This window comes from Schistocerca piceifrons, chromosome 6 (genome assembly GCF_021461385.2).
Source record: "Schistocerca piceifrons isolate TAMUIC-IGC-003096 chromosome 6, iqSchPice1.1, whole genome shotgun sequence".
Lineage (NCBI taxonomy): Eukaryota > Metazoa > Arthropoda > Insecta > Orthoptera > Acrididae > Schistocerca > Schistocerca piceifrons.
In genome coordinates, this window is record NC_060143.1 from 199,138,239 (window position 1) to 199,155,477 (window position 17,239).

The following is a 17,239-nucleotide window of genomic DNA, read 5'->3' on the forward strand; positions in this document are numbered from 1 at the left end:
TTACTCGCAGAGTTACTTATCAGAAACTATAGGGTATTTTCTGTTGGTCTAAAATCATTAAACTGGCAGGAAGCAAGATTTCACACTAGATGTAAAGGGAAAAAATCAGAAAATTGGTAATTTATAAATCATCACACAAATGTGTCTTTTGTCACTTGTTATCCATGTACAAATTTAAAATTAAAACATTCTCGAAAATCATGGAATTCCCGAACTGACTCCTTGCCAGTATCATTGTTGATTATGGGAAAAAATCATAGAGATTCTCTATTCCAGGGTTGGGTGAACTATCTACGTACATAATTAAGTTTGTACGGAACACTCATAGTGTGAGTCCTACTTGCATCTGGCCTCTTTTGTTAAGCATCTCGTGATGGGAGCATATATTTTGTCTGGGTAGTTTACACATTTCATCCAACTTAACTAAGTCTGTATATTATTGGGGGGCTGGAGAAATGACCAATTAAGGATTTCTCCTCAGTCTGCTCACAAGAAAGCGAGATTCGTATCTCTTATACTGTAACTTCCTTGGCAGATTTTTTGTGAAGCTAATATTAGAATGTTTTGTACTACTGTCTGTCTGTCACTGTTTTGATGGTGTTTGTTTAGTGTCTGCTTAAGGGCATATTAACCATATGACAACTAATGGAGTCGAAATATTATGAACAAATATAGAAATGTGGAAGCTATGTACTCCCACATCTTGCTGATCCTTGAATCAGGTTGAAGGCGCATTCATTCTTTTTGTTCTGTCAGAAACTATTCATGATTTGGTGAGTGGACATTTTCATAAAGCTCTTTTTTTTTCCAGTCTAAACAAACACCACAGTAAAATTGTGTTGAAGGAAGTTGCATAGGGTGATATCTTACTGAGATAGTTGAAACCCAATGGAACATTATTTGTTATCCATGTCATATTTTTTTGTTATGTAATTTGTCTACTAGATAACTCTGAGGAAGTTGATTTCCTTATTTTTGTTTTTATTAGGAAGTGGGTGGTATCCAAACTCTTTCTGTTGTAAATTTTACTTGAACATAAATGCAGATACTAGCCAAACCTGTTGATTGCACTGTTGTATTTGACCACAAATGGCACCTTTGTAGTGTTCTGTATAGTTGTAAGAGCATTATGTTGGGAGAAGCAATTTTGAAAGTGAGCAAATTGTTAATGCTTGTTTGGTGGGTGCATCTGTAATCAAGATAGCTAAAGCATTTGGTGTTTCCAGAACACAATATCAAAGAGTTGTACCCCATACAGGGAAAGTGGAAAAACATTGTCCACTAAGTCACAAAGCGTATGAAAGTGTGTTGAGTGACAGTGATAGGCATTGAAGATAATTGTGATGAAAAATGGATGGCAGCTGAGAAGGTCATTGCAGAACTGTAAGTTGCACTGGCGAACCTAGTCAGTACCAGAATAGTGCTAAGGGAACTCTACAAGCAGGGAATTGCAGGGCAAGCTGAAGGAATCCCAAAACCACACATTACTGATGTAAATGCCTGAAACAGGAAATTGTGGTGCCGAAGCCTTAAAACCTGGACTATGGAGCAATGGAAGAAAGTCATTTGGTCGGATTAGTCTGGTGGCATACTGTTTTCAACTTTTGGCATAATTTATGTCTGAAGAGTGAAACATTGTGCCAATTCGGTGGTGATTTGGGCAGCCTTATCATGGTATTTCATGGGCTGCAAGCTCGTGTTATTGCCAAGGATTATGTGACCATCCCACAATATAGTGTTTGTTTGCCTATGGTGATGCGGTGTTCCAAGATGACAGGGCTTTTGTATCCCACATGGAAGGCGACGCGTGGGTCTGCTCCTGAAAATTGAAAGGTTGGCTGACTGTAGGAAGTGAGTAGGAGCAGGAAAAGGTAAGACACGTCGGTACTGTGTTTCAACTTGTAGATGTTTACTATAGGCAAAAAACAAGTTAATCAATGGTTACATAACTTTGCAATGAGGTGTGAAGTGTCGCAGTCGTCTGCTCTTGATCAAATGGGTAGAATCTGGAGCGGAGCTCGTAGAGCTCTCCTGCTCCGGCTAGAGTGCGCTGTCGTGTATTTACGCCATAGCATCATAGCTATCGATACCACAAGGGCCACACAGTTCTCATAATCCAGGACTGGTTTTGTGGACACAAGGATGAATTGTCACATCTTCTCTGGCCACCTCAGTTAATAGATATCAATGTTATTGAGACTTTAACTTTCAGAAAGAATGGTATAAGATTCACTTGGAAACCATACGGAACCTGTAAGTTTATCCATTCTGAGATGACCAGAAGTGGTTTTGAATGCCAGCAGTTTTTCCACATCGTAATAGGTGTGTTAATGTGTTGTTTTTTTCAGTGTTTACATATTGTTATCTGCATTGTGTATGTAGAAAGGCTTATCAAATAGATTTCAGCTTAGAGTTCTTGTACAACTGGGTGAAGTTCCATAGGTCCATTTTATATGCTTTTAAGCATTGCGCATTCACATTTATTTAAAACTCTGCACCGTGTGATAATCATTGAAGGCTAAAGGAAGTATGCTGAAAATGTAACATTGTTGCAGTATGTCTTCAGTATAGCAACAATGTTACATTTTCAGCATTATTCAGGACAGGAATTTACTGGATATGAAGTTTGAAATTGCAGTTGAGTAGCTAACACACAGGACCGTGTACGTATGGAGAAACTTGAAGGAGAAATTAGTTTAGATACATGATAATCTGAAAAGAAACAGGATTGATTCGGAAGACTGAGTCATAAGAGAGAATGAATAAGAATTAAGCTCTAGAACACAGTGAATAACAGAGTGGAAGACAATTGCTGACCAACGAGAAACAAAGTAGTGGTAGTTCAGTATTCACTACTTCAATTATGAAAGCCTACATAAAGTATGTAAAAAGATATTTGCATCCTTTGTCAGACTCATTTTTGGCGGGAACTATTAAGCATTTCAGATTTCAATTAAGTGAGGTATACATTGTTGGGAATCTCTCATATCAGAAGACTCAAGAGTGAGATGCATGAAAGCTTTGTTATGATTCTCATCAGTAGGTGAAAAATTAATTACGAGAGTTACTTTAAAGCCCACTTACCACCCAATAAATCTCCATGATTCAACCACAAATTTTGAAGACTACAGCAAATAAATAAATAAATAAATAAATAAAAATTGCTTAACAGCTTAATAGAGATGACAACCTACAAAGCTCAGGCACCTCCCCCCCCCCCTCCCTCCACACACACACACACACACACACACACACACACACACACACACACACACACGGCGCATAGAAACTATTATGCACCTGGAATGCTAAAGAGAGAGAATAATTAGATGATAATTATCTCTTGTGTTCACAGAGAATCGAGGGGAATTTCTTGAGAAACTGCAGCGTGCTCGATCCCAAGTGAAGCCCAATACCCCGAGCCAACCAGTTTTGACGCATGCTGGGCCGGCTCGACTAGTAGTAGGGAACTGGGCATTGTCCTCACGAAAAGAGGGAGAGCTTCATATACATAATTCTGATGGCCAGCAGGTATGTATTTATGTTGTCATAATCTTCATTGCTTAATCCTTGAGGTCCTTTGTTTACTCCAGTCTGCTCAGTGTTATGTGGGTGATCCTAATTTGCCACTGTAATTTATAGGAGTCAATAACTTGTGCTGCTTGTTAAGGTGACTAACCTAAGAGGTGACCGCTACAGGATTGGAGTGGAAGGTGGCAGAGGTGAAACGTAGAGCAAGCCTTAAGTATGAATTTACAGTAGGTCTTTTGTCATGGAGCTGGGAGCAAACTTATAACAAGTTGTGTATGTTCTGAAGGTTGGATGGTGAAAGGGTGGAAGGAAATTCGAGGAACATTGACAAAGAAGTCTTTCTCATTATAATCATACATCAGTCACGAACCCTGCCTCTCACATTGATCCCAGAAACTTCAAAATATATGGTCAAGGACAAAGTGTCAGAAAATAATCCACTTGTATGAGTACTGTGAGAATAGAAAATAGTGGAAAAGCAATTTAACATTAATACTTTCACAAACATGAAGCTTTTAACAGGAATGTGTTTATGTTTAGTAAAGATACAAATGTTAGTAATCCATTTCTTCTTAGGTTGACCAAAGAGCTAGCAGTTGTATATATACTATTATGAAGTTATTTTTTGTCACTTCAGTATTGAGAATTTAATATAAAACTGCAGAGTATTTGTGAATATCATATGTAAATATTTATTTCATTTAGAGTATATTTTTCATGTGAAGTGTGTGGTTTTTTAATTGTTCCAGCAAACAACTATTTTACGTGAAGATCTACCCGGTTTTATTTTTGAATCAAATCGTGGTACGAAACATTCATTCACTGCTGAAACTTCACTTGGTCCAGAATTTGCTGCAGGATGGACAGGAAAGCGAGGAAAACGGCTACGATCAAAGATGGAAGCTATGAAGCAGAAGGTATGTTAATACTGTAATTACTGATACCGTGTCGGTCAGTACCTTTGGACCTTCAGAGACCTGTTTTGGCATGGTTAACAGTTAGCTGCAGTCATTCTTTTGTGCAAAATATGTTTTCAGTTCCCACTCTTTTGTTGCCCATGAAAAAATATCTAATCAGAACTAAATTTGCTTGAGAATTTGTATGTGGTTTTGCAGCCAATACTTCATAACACAGTTTTGTGAGTTTATTACTATTAATTTTTAGTATTGCATTTAGTATAATATCATAAAAGGAAAGTAATATTATCTTCAGTTTGTAGAATTAACACTGATTGTTTAGAAATACCAGTAGTGAATAGTGTAAATGACCTGCATCAGACGCTGTGATAGTTAGGTTATTGTGGCTGATTGCAGAGAGATGATACACCAGTGTTGTTGCCATAGATCATGGTAAATTTTATCCAGTGCAGTGTGGTTGTGAACTATGTACTAGTGCCTGAAGGGAGATCATGAATTGCTGCAGTTACAGTAACTGCATGTGTGCGCGTGCGCGTTGGCGATATATGAATTTTGTTAAGCAAGTGGTTTTTTTTTCCCCTCCAGGTGAAAGTTCAGGCCCAAGAAATCTATGACAAGTATTTCAAGGCAGCTCAGGCACAGCCTAGAGGAGTAGTTGCAAAGCTTGGGAACATTGTGGCTCAAATTGAGCTAGCATGTCAGAAACAGGTAAGCCTACATTGAGTGTAATAATGAAATCTCACAAGCAGAAAAAATTGCTAATGCTTCCCTTGTGTATGAAAACTGCTTATGCTTTGGTTATCCATGTACCTAAATTTAGGTCAGTCACCATTCATTAACATTTTTCTGCCACTTCCGACATTTTTTATCCTTACCGTCAAATTTTCTATTCCCACAGTGTTCATTTGCAACTGATTTTGCTTCAACATATTTATAATTTTCCCCCCGATTTACACAGTACAAAAAAAAATTTCATGTAGAAAAAATGACACTGGCATGATGCTGGCCATCCAGTAGTGTTAACAAATATAACGTGGTTAAGTTTCTTGACACCAGGGCACTCTACACAGCGGATTTTAACTGCTAACCATGTAAGAGTTGGAACAATTCGTGCTGCATCTCCTGCTGCTGCCAAGCTCTACTTGGCGTGGTGGCTGATATGAGTAACTCGGTTTGTTTGAATGAAGATATAGTGACCAATCGCAACCATTTCTTAACTGTCTCCACTGCGCAAACGCAGTTTGGTGATTGTTGTGATTGTGTCGAACCATATTTAGCGTGTTTTGGGGTTTGGCCACTTGTAGTGCTAGTTGACACCGTCATTCACTTTGCATTGATCAAATGTTTTTAGTTTAAACAAGGCACCAGTGGTTCATGGTGTGGGTTCCTGTAGTCATGTCCTAGTTCATGAACCACGGGCAACGTATGAGTGGCCAAGTAAGTGGTCCCGACAGTCGGGATACCAGTTACTTTGGAATAAGGCTGGGCATCTCGGACATATTCTGAGTCGTGGTCACCTTTGTACTCATACGGCAAAGACTACCAAATCCACCGGTTAGTCCCTCAGCCGTTAGGGGTAAAATCCAATGGGACTCGGGGCAAGTAAGGCTAGCAACCTGCTTCCCTGGTACTTTAAATATGATGCTGGCAACAATCAGAGCAAAATGCCTTGGACCTTCGGAGGTGATGGAGTCCCACCTCTAACTGACAAACCAGGGACTCCTAAGATACGACTTGGCAAACAAATGGTAATGAGATGGGGAGCTATTAATATCAATGGGGGCTACTCTTGGAAGAAGGTAGAGCTGGCAGAGGCTGCAAGTAAGATGGGGCTGGACGTTTTAGCTGTTAGTGACATTCGGGTAAGGGGTGAGAAAGAAGAAGAAGTGGGAGAATACAAGGTCTACTTGTCAGGAGTCAAAGCAGGAATAGCACAATGGGGTGTGGGGCTTTACATCAGGAAAGAAATGGAACCCAGCGTAGTTGCAATAAGGTATGTAAACGAACGACTGATGTGGATAGATTTGACAGTGTCTAGCAAGAAAATTAGGATTGTGTCAGTATATTCGCATTGTGAAGGGACTGATCAAGATAAGATGGATAGTTTTTATGAGGCACTCAGTGATGTAGTTGTTAGAGTAAAGGACAAGGACAGTGTTCTGCTCATGGGTGATTTTAACGCCAGGATTGGAAATCGAACAGAAGGGTATGAAAAGGTTATGGGTAAATTTGGAGAGGATATGGAGGCCAACAGGAACGGCCAGCAACTCTTGGATTTCTGTGCCAGTATGGGCTTCGTAATCACAAACTCCTTTTTTAAACATAAGAACATTCACCGGTATACTTGGGAAGGCAGGGGAACCAGATCTGTCATTGACTATATAATAACAGATCAGGAATTCAGGAAGGCTGTGAGGGACACACGTGTATTCAGGGGATTCTTTGATGACACTGATCATTATTTAATCTGCAGTGAAATTGGGATTGCGAGGCCGAAAGTGCAGGAGGTCAGGTCCATATGTAGGAGGATAAGAGTGGAGAAACTTCAGGATAAGGAAATCAGGCACAAGTACATAACAGCGATCTCAGAAAGGTACCAGTTAGTTGAATGTAGTCAATTACAGTCATTGGAAAAGGAATGGACAAGGTACAGGGACACAGTACTAGAAGTGGCTAAAGAATGTCTTGGAACAGTAGTGTGTAAAAGTAGGAGGAAGCAAACAGCTTGGTGGAATGACACAGTCAAGGCAGCCTGTAAAAGGAAAAAGAAGGCGTATAAAAAATGGCTACATACTAGAACTCAGGTAGACAGAGAAAGTTATGTTGAAGAAAGAAACAAAGCCAAACAGATAATTGCAGCATCCAAGAAGAAATCTTGGGAAGACTTTGGAAACAGGTTGGAGACATTTGGTCAAGCTGCTGGAAAACCATTCTGGAGTGTAATTAGCAGTCTTCGAAAGGGAGGTAAGAAGGAAATGACAAGTATTTTGGACAGGTCAGGAAAACTGCTGGTGAATCCTGTGGATGCCTTGGGCAGATGGAGGGAATATTTTGAAGAGTTGCTCAATGTAGGTGAAAATACGATCAGTAATGTTTCAGATTTCGAGGTAGAATGGGATAGGAATGATGATGGAAATAGGATCACGTTTGAGGAAGTGGAGAAAATGGTCAATAGATTGCAGTGCAATAAAGCAGCTGGGGTGGATGAAATTAAGTCGGAACTCATCAAGTACAGTGGAATGTCAGGTCTTAAATGGCTACACAGGATAATTGAAATGGCCTGGGAGTCGGGACAGGTTCCATCAGACTGGACAAAAGTAGTAATCACACCAATCTTTAAACATGGAAACAGAAAAGATTGTAACAACTACAGAGGTATCTCTTTAATCAGCGTTGTGGGTAAAATCTTCTCAGGTATTGTTGAAAGGAAAGTGCGAGTATTAGTTGAGGAGCAATTGGATGAAAATCAGTGTGGGTTTAGGCCTCTTAGAGGTTGTCAGGACCAGATCTTTAGCTTACGACAAATAATGGAGAAGTGTTATGAGTGGAACAGGGAATTGTATCTATGCTTTATAGATCTAGAAAAGGCATATGACCGGGTTCCTAGGCGGAAGTTATTGTCTGTTCTACGAGATTATGGAATAGGAGGCAAACTTTTGCAAGCAATTAAAGGTCTTTACATGGATAGTCAGGCAGCAGTTAGAGTTGACGGTAAACTGAGTTCATGGTTCAGAGTAGTTTCAGGGGTAAGACAAGGCTGCAACCTGTCTCCACTGTTGTTCATATTATTTATGGATCATATGTTGAAAACAATAGACTGGCTGGGTGAGATTAAGATATGTGAACATAAAATAAGCAGTCTTGCATATGCGGATGACTTAGTTGTGATGGCAGATTCGATTGAAAGGTTGCAGAGTAATATTTCAGAGCTAGATCAGAAATGTAAGGACTATGGTATGAAGATTAGCATCTCCAAAACGAAAGTAATGTCAGTGGGAAAGAAATATAAACGGATTGAGTGCCAAATAGGAGGAACAAAGTTAGAACAGGTGGACGGTTTCAAGTACTTAGGATGCATATTCTCACAGGATGGCAACATAGTGAAAGAACTGGAAGCGAGGTGTAGCAAGGCTAATGCAGTGAGCGCTCAGCTACGATCTACTCTCTTCTACAAGAAGGAAGTCAGTACCAAGACTAAGTTATCTGTGCACCGTTCAATCTTTCGACCAACTTTGTTGTATGGGAGCGAAAGCTGGGTGGATTCAGATTACCTTATCAATAAGGTTGAGGTTACGGATATGAAAGTAGCTAGGATGATTGCAGGTACTAGTAGATGGGAACAATGGCAGGAGGGTGTCCACAATGAGGAAATCAAAGAAAAACTGGGAATGAACTCTATAGATGTAGCAGTCAGGGCGAACAGGCTTAGATGGTGGGGTCATGTTACACGCATGGGAGAAGCAAGGTTACCCAAGAGACTCATGGGTTCAACAGTAGAGGGTAGGAGGAGTCGGGGCAGACCAAGGAGAAGGTACCTGGATTCGGTTAAGAATGATTTTGAAGTAATAGGTTTAACATCAGAAGAGGCACCAATGTTAGCACTGAATAGGGGATCATGGAGGAATTTTATAAGGGGGGCTTTGCTCCAGACTGAACGCTGAAAGGCATAATCAGTCTTAAATGATGATGATGATGATGATGATGATGATGATGATGATGACAAGGCACCAGTTACATATCTTTTTTTCTGCTGTGCAAAACTCGTTTTGAGAATTTATTTTCGTTGTCAAATGCAGTATTTACGTATGTATTTTTTGTGATGTTACACAAGCAAACAATGTGAGTGATAATTTGCGTGTGTGTGGTTTTCTACATAACCAAGGATGCACAGCACCTGACCACCTCAGAAAGATGGCTACAGTGTGCGAGAAGCAGAATTACATATATTCAAACACCACACAAAATACTTGTGTACGTATTTGCATTTGACAATCAGAAAAAATCCTCGAACAGTGTTGTGCTGTCGTGCTAAGCATGAAAATAAATAAATAAATAAATACTGCAGTATTTCATTATTTAAATAATGAATGACAGCTGCAAGCTTTCAAAAACATTGATTATGACATATGAAATGGAGTCAAACATTCCTACTTCCGAGACAGTTATCAGTTACACCAGCAGTTTTTATTAGATAATAAACAAGTCCCTGACAGGTCTTTTGATCCCTGTTATGTACATATGCCATACGTAAAGTGCGAAAATGCGAGGGGTATCCTGTAAAAGTGGGGTTTCACTGTATATTTTGCAGCCCATTAGGTGTACTATGTGATATCAGCTTTGTTCAGAATTGCATGATTCTTATTTTGTAATTTTTGTTAAATCATTTTCCGTATATTTCCTTTACATCAGATAAAACCTACTTATTATTTTAGTTCTGTCTTGTTTGTTTTCTCTCTGATATTTCTGGTGTTTTTTACAGTGTCACAACTTCCATAGTAGGTACAAAAAACAAGGGGACACACACACACACACACACACACACACACACATACACACACTGTTCGACAGTTGCCCATGTAGCAGGTGGGGGTGTGTTTTCGCTCGTTGAGAACAGGGAAGACATCTAGGGCAGGAGGAGGTGAGGAAGTATTGGAGAAAATGTTGGGTCAGCCATTAAAAGCAGTTTATAGAATTTGTTTGGGAACTTCACCTTCAAATAAGAAATAATTATGGGTTGGATTGTGATTGTTGTGGAAGATAAGGAAGCAGAAGATATAGTTGATGTCAATTATGTTAGGATAGGTTGTGTTCCATTGTGGAAAGGTCATTGCTGTGCTTGATGTAATTTCCATAGTGACAAGATAATTGTCTGAGGATGATGAGAGAGAAACTGTGAAAAGACAATGAGAGCAACCTTTCTTTTACTTATCAGTACTTCCCTGCCCTCTCTTTGGCTCGTGTGTCTTAACATCTCTTATGCATTCCTGAAACATTCAAGTGATAGACAACCACTCATAAACAGTAGTTGCAGGGTGAATGCACATGCATGTGTTTTACATGTACGAGAAAAAAGCCTAAGCTACTCGGAATTTCTGATTATTTATTTGTGCTTATACAGCTCCACCGGAGTTAGTGCTTTTCCTTCTTTGTAGTTTACTGTTTCAGTGTGTTGTTCTGTAATTATTGCCATTCTTTCACATTACAGCACATGCGTGGTGGCGATGCGTGGCGTGATAATCTCCGTTCTGCTCTGGGTGAACTGACAGCTCTTCTGCAGGAAGAAGGTCTGGTGTCAGCCTACGAGTTGCACTCGTCGGGCCTTGTTCAGGCGCTATTGCAACTTTTAGCTACAAGTTACTGGGATCAGGGCCAGCACTCGCGCACCACAGCACGCCTGCAGAAGCAGCGTATCCGAGTTTTTAAACGGTGTTTTCAGGTACATATGCATTAAGATACATGTTAAGTGTGTAGATAAGAGTAAACCTGAATAATAAAATACAATTCATAGCTGAGCTAGCCGTCCATGTATAATTACCTCAGTGAAGACAATCTGATGGCCTCCTCCTGTTGGGCTGCCAGGACCTGTCCTCGCACATACCCATTCCTACAATGCTTCTTGTGGGATATTTCCATCTCCTCCTACAATATCCTCCATCCAACACTGCCACGTACTACCACTACCTTCCTCCATTATTTGCCTGACTTAAGAGCTTCCTAAAACTTACGTGTGTGTGTGTGTGGGGGGGGGGGGGGGGTGAGAGGAAACTTCTCTATTGTGCACAAATGTGCCTATGTACCTCAGGTGTGGAATGTTGGATAAGACACATCTAGTGTGTGAAAATGGCAAACCTGTTGTCCTACATCCATTTGTAAAGCATTTGACAAAAATTTTGCATTTACAGCAAAAGTAGTCAGACCTTTACATTCCAGATCAAATGTCAATATATGACATTAAGGAAATCAGTTACATATAATATTTGCAGATCTGTATTTTGCAGCAACACAGTGCATTAGAAACAGTTGCCAGTCATCAAAGCATAGCCTAATTCACCCCTATATTGTTTTGTTATGGAGAGTTTGGAATTAGTTAAGGTGGAGCTATCATTGATTACTCATTAATACGCCATCTCACAGGCATTTGACATCACATAATGAAAATAAGATGAAAACAAAGCAAAACCTTTATTAATGTGTGCTCCAATATATTTAATACCGTGAAAGTATAAGATACAAGAAAAAGGTTTCATTGTGACGTGTAGTCAGTTTGTAAATGATTAACTGTTGGCATGCTCTTTTTATTTTGTGCCTGCACTTCTTGCTCCAAGCCATTTTTTTCTCTCTCTCCCTTCCATTTTCATCATTGCCTTTCATTATTTTTTTCTCTTTTCAGCATTGCTAACGTCAAAGTTTGTCTATTTCCTACATTGCTTGATTCATCTTCCCACTGACAAGAGTACTGTAGAGCATTGGTTATTTAAAAGAATCGAATTTTTCAGGTTATCCATCATTTACAAAAACATACTAAACTAGTATTCATAGAAATTTGAAACAAACACTGAATTTAACACAAACCTGTAAATATATGTTTTGTATAACACATCTTACAAATAACACCGCATAAACGCTACGGTCGCGGGTCCGAACCCTGCACCGGTATGGATGTGTGTTGTCCTTAGGTTATTTAGGTTTAAGCAGTTCTAAGTCCTAGGGGGCTGATGACCTCAGAAGTTAAGTCCCATAGTGCTCAGAGCCAGTTTTGAAGACTGCATAAATGGTTTGAAAATTGCAGATGTCCACTAAAGAGGGCACCAGTTTCATACGTATTTGTTTCAGAGCTGAGACACTTTTCTACTGCTAAATCTTGCTAATGTTTCAAAGACAGCAACAGAACAGCATCGGGTTTTTCTTCTTGTGAAACCAGTTCACAGCTGTCTCAAGGCATCCCCACTGGATGGACTGTTCACAGCACAGTTGTTCTCCTTTAGTCAAGACAGTGTAAGTAGATCCCTGACAGCTTGTAGCACTGTTGCCAGCTTTCAACCGTGAAATGCCGACAGCTGCAGGCAGAAACAGTAGCCGTCTACAGCGCTGTGACAATACTGAGCCATTGCTATAGAGATATTTGCACCACCACAACTGTAGGGTGTCTGTCGTCGATGACACTGACGGTTGTCTGTCGTCGATGACACTGACAGTTATTTCCTCATCTGCCAGTACTTCATAGTCGGGTTCAACACTATTGCACTCAAGCCAGTCTTCAATATTTTCCTGATTGCACTCTTCGAATTTTGAAAATTGCTAAGTTACTATCAGTGTATTGGTTGGCAGGAAGTGGTAAAATGCCAGATTGGCCAGCCCAGAGTGGAGCCAGTCCAATGCCAGCAGAACTTCAAGGTGCTTACGCAATGTTAAATTTGCTGTCTGGAACACTTTCGGTTAACTTGTGTGTCATTTGATCATTATTCAGATGATTGGTGCTCTACTGTATTTACTGTATTCTGAGCATAACTGTTTCATTTTTGCCCCTTTCCCCTCAGGTTATCACCTGATGGTGAAGAATTAGAATAAAAATGTTAATATTCATAGTGTTACGATGATTACTGCCACCATTTATGGGTAAATAAGCTTGCTTCTTCAGTCTTATTAAAAATTGTGTGTTTAGCTACAAGTCTGGAAACAACAGATTAGTCCATGAGACTTTCCTTTTGATGAAAAAATAGAAAAAAACATGGTTTCTTATGGTGTGGATAATAGGGTAATAGTTTTAAAGTGGATCAGATTTTATCATTGTCCTTAAAACTTTAGCTTTACTCCTAGTGACTTTCCCTGTAATGCACCAAGGAAAATAATAATTATTGAGCAGCTAATGTGTTGTGAAACATTAAAAATTTTGTTGATTATAATTTTTGTTGCAAAAGTGAGTTTTCACGCTTCTCCTCTGAGATGGAAGTTTATTTTTATTGTTTATTTTCAAGGCTTTCTAATTTCAGCATTAGGATCTAGGGGAAAAAACATGACTGTAATTGATTACATTTGAATAATATAATATTTTTGTTGAAATTAATTGAAATGGTTTCATATGTTCCTCTTTTATTATTAGGACAAAGATTCAGGTGTGAATTCAGTGTCTGTCCTGGTGCACAAGTTGGTTGCCGTTCTCGAATCAATAGAGAAATTGCCCATTTATCTCTATGATAATCCTGGCTCAGGATACGGGCTGCAGGTAAGTGATATAAATCCCATTATTTCAATTTTTCCTGAAAGTATCTTGGAGTATGTATTTGCTTTTGCAGACTGCCGGTTTTCTTCCTTAGAAATGTCCTCATTCAAGTTTCCAAGCTAAGCCTTCTAATTAAAATTTGTGTACTTGTCAGTTGGTTACTCACTTTGGCAAAGTGGACAGAATATTTGGAAAAGGAATTAATTGATTAACATCTGGTGACTGAAATGTGGTATACCAGCCCTATTAGTATCACTTCCATTGAAACATTTTTCTACAGACCAATAAAAAAAAAATGAAAAAAGAGGTGGGAGGAGAATAGAATAAGACTTGACAGCTGTACAGTTTTGCTGGACAAAGTATAAAGTTGGTAGAAAATTAGTATTGGCCCAAGCAAACATGCGGTGCTATGAGATAGCTTTCCACCACTGTTTTAGTTTGGCCACAAGTGCTTTTGTGAAGAAATTTAGCTTAGCTTGGCGCTACATCACGTAGTCAAATAAAACTTAAAATTGACAGAATATTTGACATAAAGGTAGTAATAACTGCAACGTCTTTAAATTTCAGTTTTTGTGATTATGTTAATACCAGTTGTTATTCTTGGTGGAAAGCAGATGAGCTTTTTCTTCTGGAATTATTAGTAATGTAGTATTTGTATAAAGCATGAAAACAGTGTCACACACCATGTTTTAACTAAGTGTAATTCTTTTAATATTGGGCTTCCGAGGCCCTCCACAGTTTCAGATTGAAATTTTTCCCCTCTATTTAAAATTTTTACTGTACAATCATAAACTGAACTTTTTCTGCCTAACTTTACAATATATAAAAACAAAGATGAGGTGACTTACCGAACGAAAGCGCTGGCAGGTCGATAGACACACAAACAAACACAAACATACACACAAAATTCAAGCTTTCTCATCAGGAAAGAGGAAAGGAGAGGGGAAGACGAAAGGAAGTGGGTTTTAAGGGAGAGGGTAAGGAGTCAGTCCAATCCCGGGAGCGGAAAGACTTACCTTAGGGGGAAAAAAGGACAGGTATACACTCGCACACACGCACATATCCATCCACACATACAGACACAAGCAGACATATTTAAAGACAAAGAGTTTGGGCAGAGATGTCAGTCGAGGCAGAAGTGTAGAGGCAAAGAAGTTGTTGAAAGACAGGTGAGGTATGAGTGGCGGCAACTTGAAATTAGCGGAGATTGAGGCCTGGCGGATGACGAGAAGAGAGGATATACTGAAGGGCAAGTTCCCATCTCCGGAGTTCGGATAGGTTGGTGTTGGTGGGAAGTATCCAGATAACCCGAACGGTTTAACACTGTGCCAAGATGTGCTGGCTGTGCACCAAGGCATGTTTAGCCACAGGGTGATCCTCATTACCAACAAACACTGTCTGCCTGTGTCCATTCATGCGAATGGACAGTTTGTTGCTGGTCATTCCCACATAGAATGCATCACAGTGTAGGCAGGTCAGTTGGTAAATCACGTGGGTGCTTTCACACGTGGCTCTGCCTTTGATCGTGTACACCTTCCGGGTTACAGGACTGGAGTAGGTGGTGGTGGGAGGGTGCATGGCACAGGTTTTGCATCGGGGGCGGTTACAAGGATAGGAGCCAGAGGGTAGGGAAGGTGGTTTGGGGATTTCATAGGGATGAACTAACAGGTTACGAAGGTTAGGTGGACGGCGGAAAGACACTCTTGGCGGAGTGGGGAGGATTTCATGAAGTATGGATCTCATTTCAGGGCAGGATTTGAGGAAGTCGTATCCCTGCTGGAGAGCCACATTCAGAGTCTGGTCCAGTCCCGGAAAGTATCCTGTCACAAGTGGGGCACTTTTGTGGTTCTTCTGTGGGGGATTCTGGGTTTGAGGGGACGAGGAAGTGGCTCTGGTTATTTGCTTCTGTACCAGGTCAGGAGGGTAGTTGCGGGATGCGAAAGCTGTTTTCAGGTTGTTGGTGTAATGATTCAGGGATTCCGGACTGGAGCAGATTCGTTTGCCATGAAGACCTAGGCTGTAGGGAAGGGACCGTTTGATGTGGAATGGGTGGCAGCTGTCATAATGGAGGTACTGTTGCTTGTTGGTGGGTTTGATGTGGACGGACGTGTGAAGTTGGCCATTGGACAGGTGGGGGTCAACGTCAAGGAAAGTGGCATGGGATTTGGAGTAGGACCAGGTGAATCTGATGGAACCAAAGGAGTTGAGGTTGGAGAGGAAATTCTGGAGTTCTTCTTCACTGTGAGTCCAGATCATGAAGATGTCATCAATAAATCTGTACCAAACTTTGGGTTGGCAGACTTGGGTAACCAAGAAGGCTTCCTCTAAGCGACCCATGAATAGGTTGGCGTACGAGGGGGCTATCCTGGTACCCATGGCTGTTCCCTTTAATTGTTGGTATGTCTGGCCTTCAAAAGTGAAGAAGTTGTGGGTCAGGATGAAGCTGGCTAAGGTAATGAGGAAAGAGGTTTTAGGTAGGGTGGCAGGTGATCGGCGTGAAAGGAAATGCTGCATCGCAGCGAGGCCCTGGACGTGCGGAATATTTGTGTATAAGGACGTGGCATCAATGGTTACAAGGATGGTTTCCGGGGGTAACAGATTGAGTAAGGATTCCAGGCGTTCAAAGAAGTGGTTGGTGTCTTTGATGAAGGATGGGAGACTGCATGTAATGGGTTGAAGGTGTTGATCTACGTAGGCAGAGATACGTTCTGTGGGGGCTTGGTAACCAGCTACAATGGGGCGGCCGGGATGATTGGGTTTGTGGATTTTAGGAAGAAGGTAGAAGGTAGGGGTGCGGGGTGTCGGTGGGGTCAGGAGGTTGATGGAGTCAGGTGAAAGGTTTTGCAGGGGGCCTAAGGTTCTGAGGATTCCTTGAAGCTCCGCCTGGACATCGGGAATGGGGTTACCTTGGCAAACTTTGTATGTGGTGTTGTCTGAAAGCTGACGCAGTCCCTCAGCCACATACTCCTAATGATCCGACTCCTCAAGACATCATCCAAATTGAACCCTGCCTGGAACAGTTCCGTCCTCCGTCACAGCGGGACCCACCTCCTCTTCCTCAAAATCACCCTCTCCAAACCTTCCAGGAATTTCTGACTTCCAGCCTTGCATCTCAATCCTTCTTAAAAAACCTTAATCCTACACCCAACATCACCATTGCTGAAGCCCAGGCTATCCGTGATCTGAAGGCTGACCGATCCATCGTCATTCTTCCGGCGAACAAGGGTTCCACGACCGTGGTACTTGATCGTCGGGAGTATGTGGCTGAGGGACTGCGTCAGCTTTCAGACAACACCACATACAAAGTTTGCCAAGGTAACCCCATTCCCGATGTCCAGGCGGAGCTTCAAGGAATCCACAGAACCTTAGGCCCCCTGCAAAACCTTTCACCTGACTCCATCAACCTCCTGACCCCACTGACACCCCGCACCCCTACCTTCTACCTTCTTCCTAAAATCCACAAACCCAATCATCCCGGCTGCCCCATTGTAGCTGGTTACCAAGCCCCCACAGAACGTATCTCTGCCTACGTAGATCAACACCTTCAACCCATTACATGCAGTCTCCCATC

General features: G+C 41.0%; 1 protein-coding gene across 6 annotated transcripts in view; it reads left to right on the forward strand.

The window, feature by feature from the left end:
• Positions 1-17,239, forward strand: part of LOC124802933 (E3 ubiquitin-protein ligase HECTD1) — a 325,190-nt gene that overhangs the window by 135,102 nt on the left and 172,849 nt on the right. For all 6 annotated transcript variants that reach the window (XM_047264012.1, XM_047264018.1, XM_047264013.1 and 3 more), the window contains 5 exons: positions 3,356-3,531; positions 4,281-4,448; positions 5,034-5,156; positions 10,654-10,884; positions 13,549-13,671. In XM_047264012.1, the coding sequence (XP_047119968.1) occupies positions 3,356-3,531; positions 4,281-4,448; positions 5,034-5,156; positions 10,654-10,884; positions 13,549-13,671 (821 nt within the window). The remainder of the gene's footprint in view (positions 1-3,355; positions 3,532-4,280; positions 4,449-5,033; positions 5,157-10,653; positions 10,885-13,548; positions 13,672-17,239) is intronic.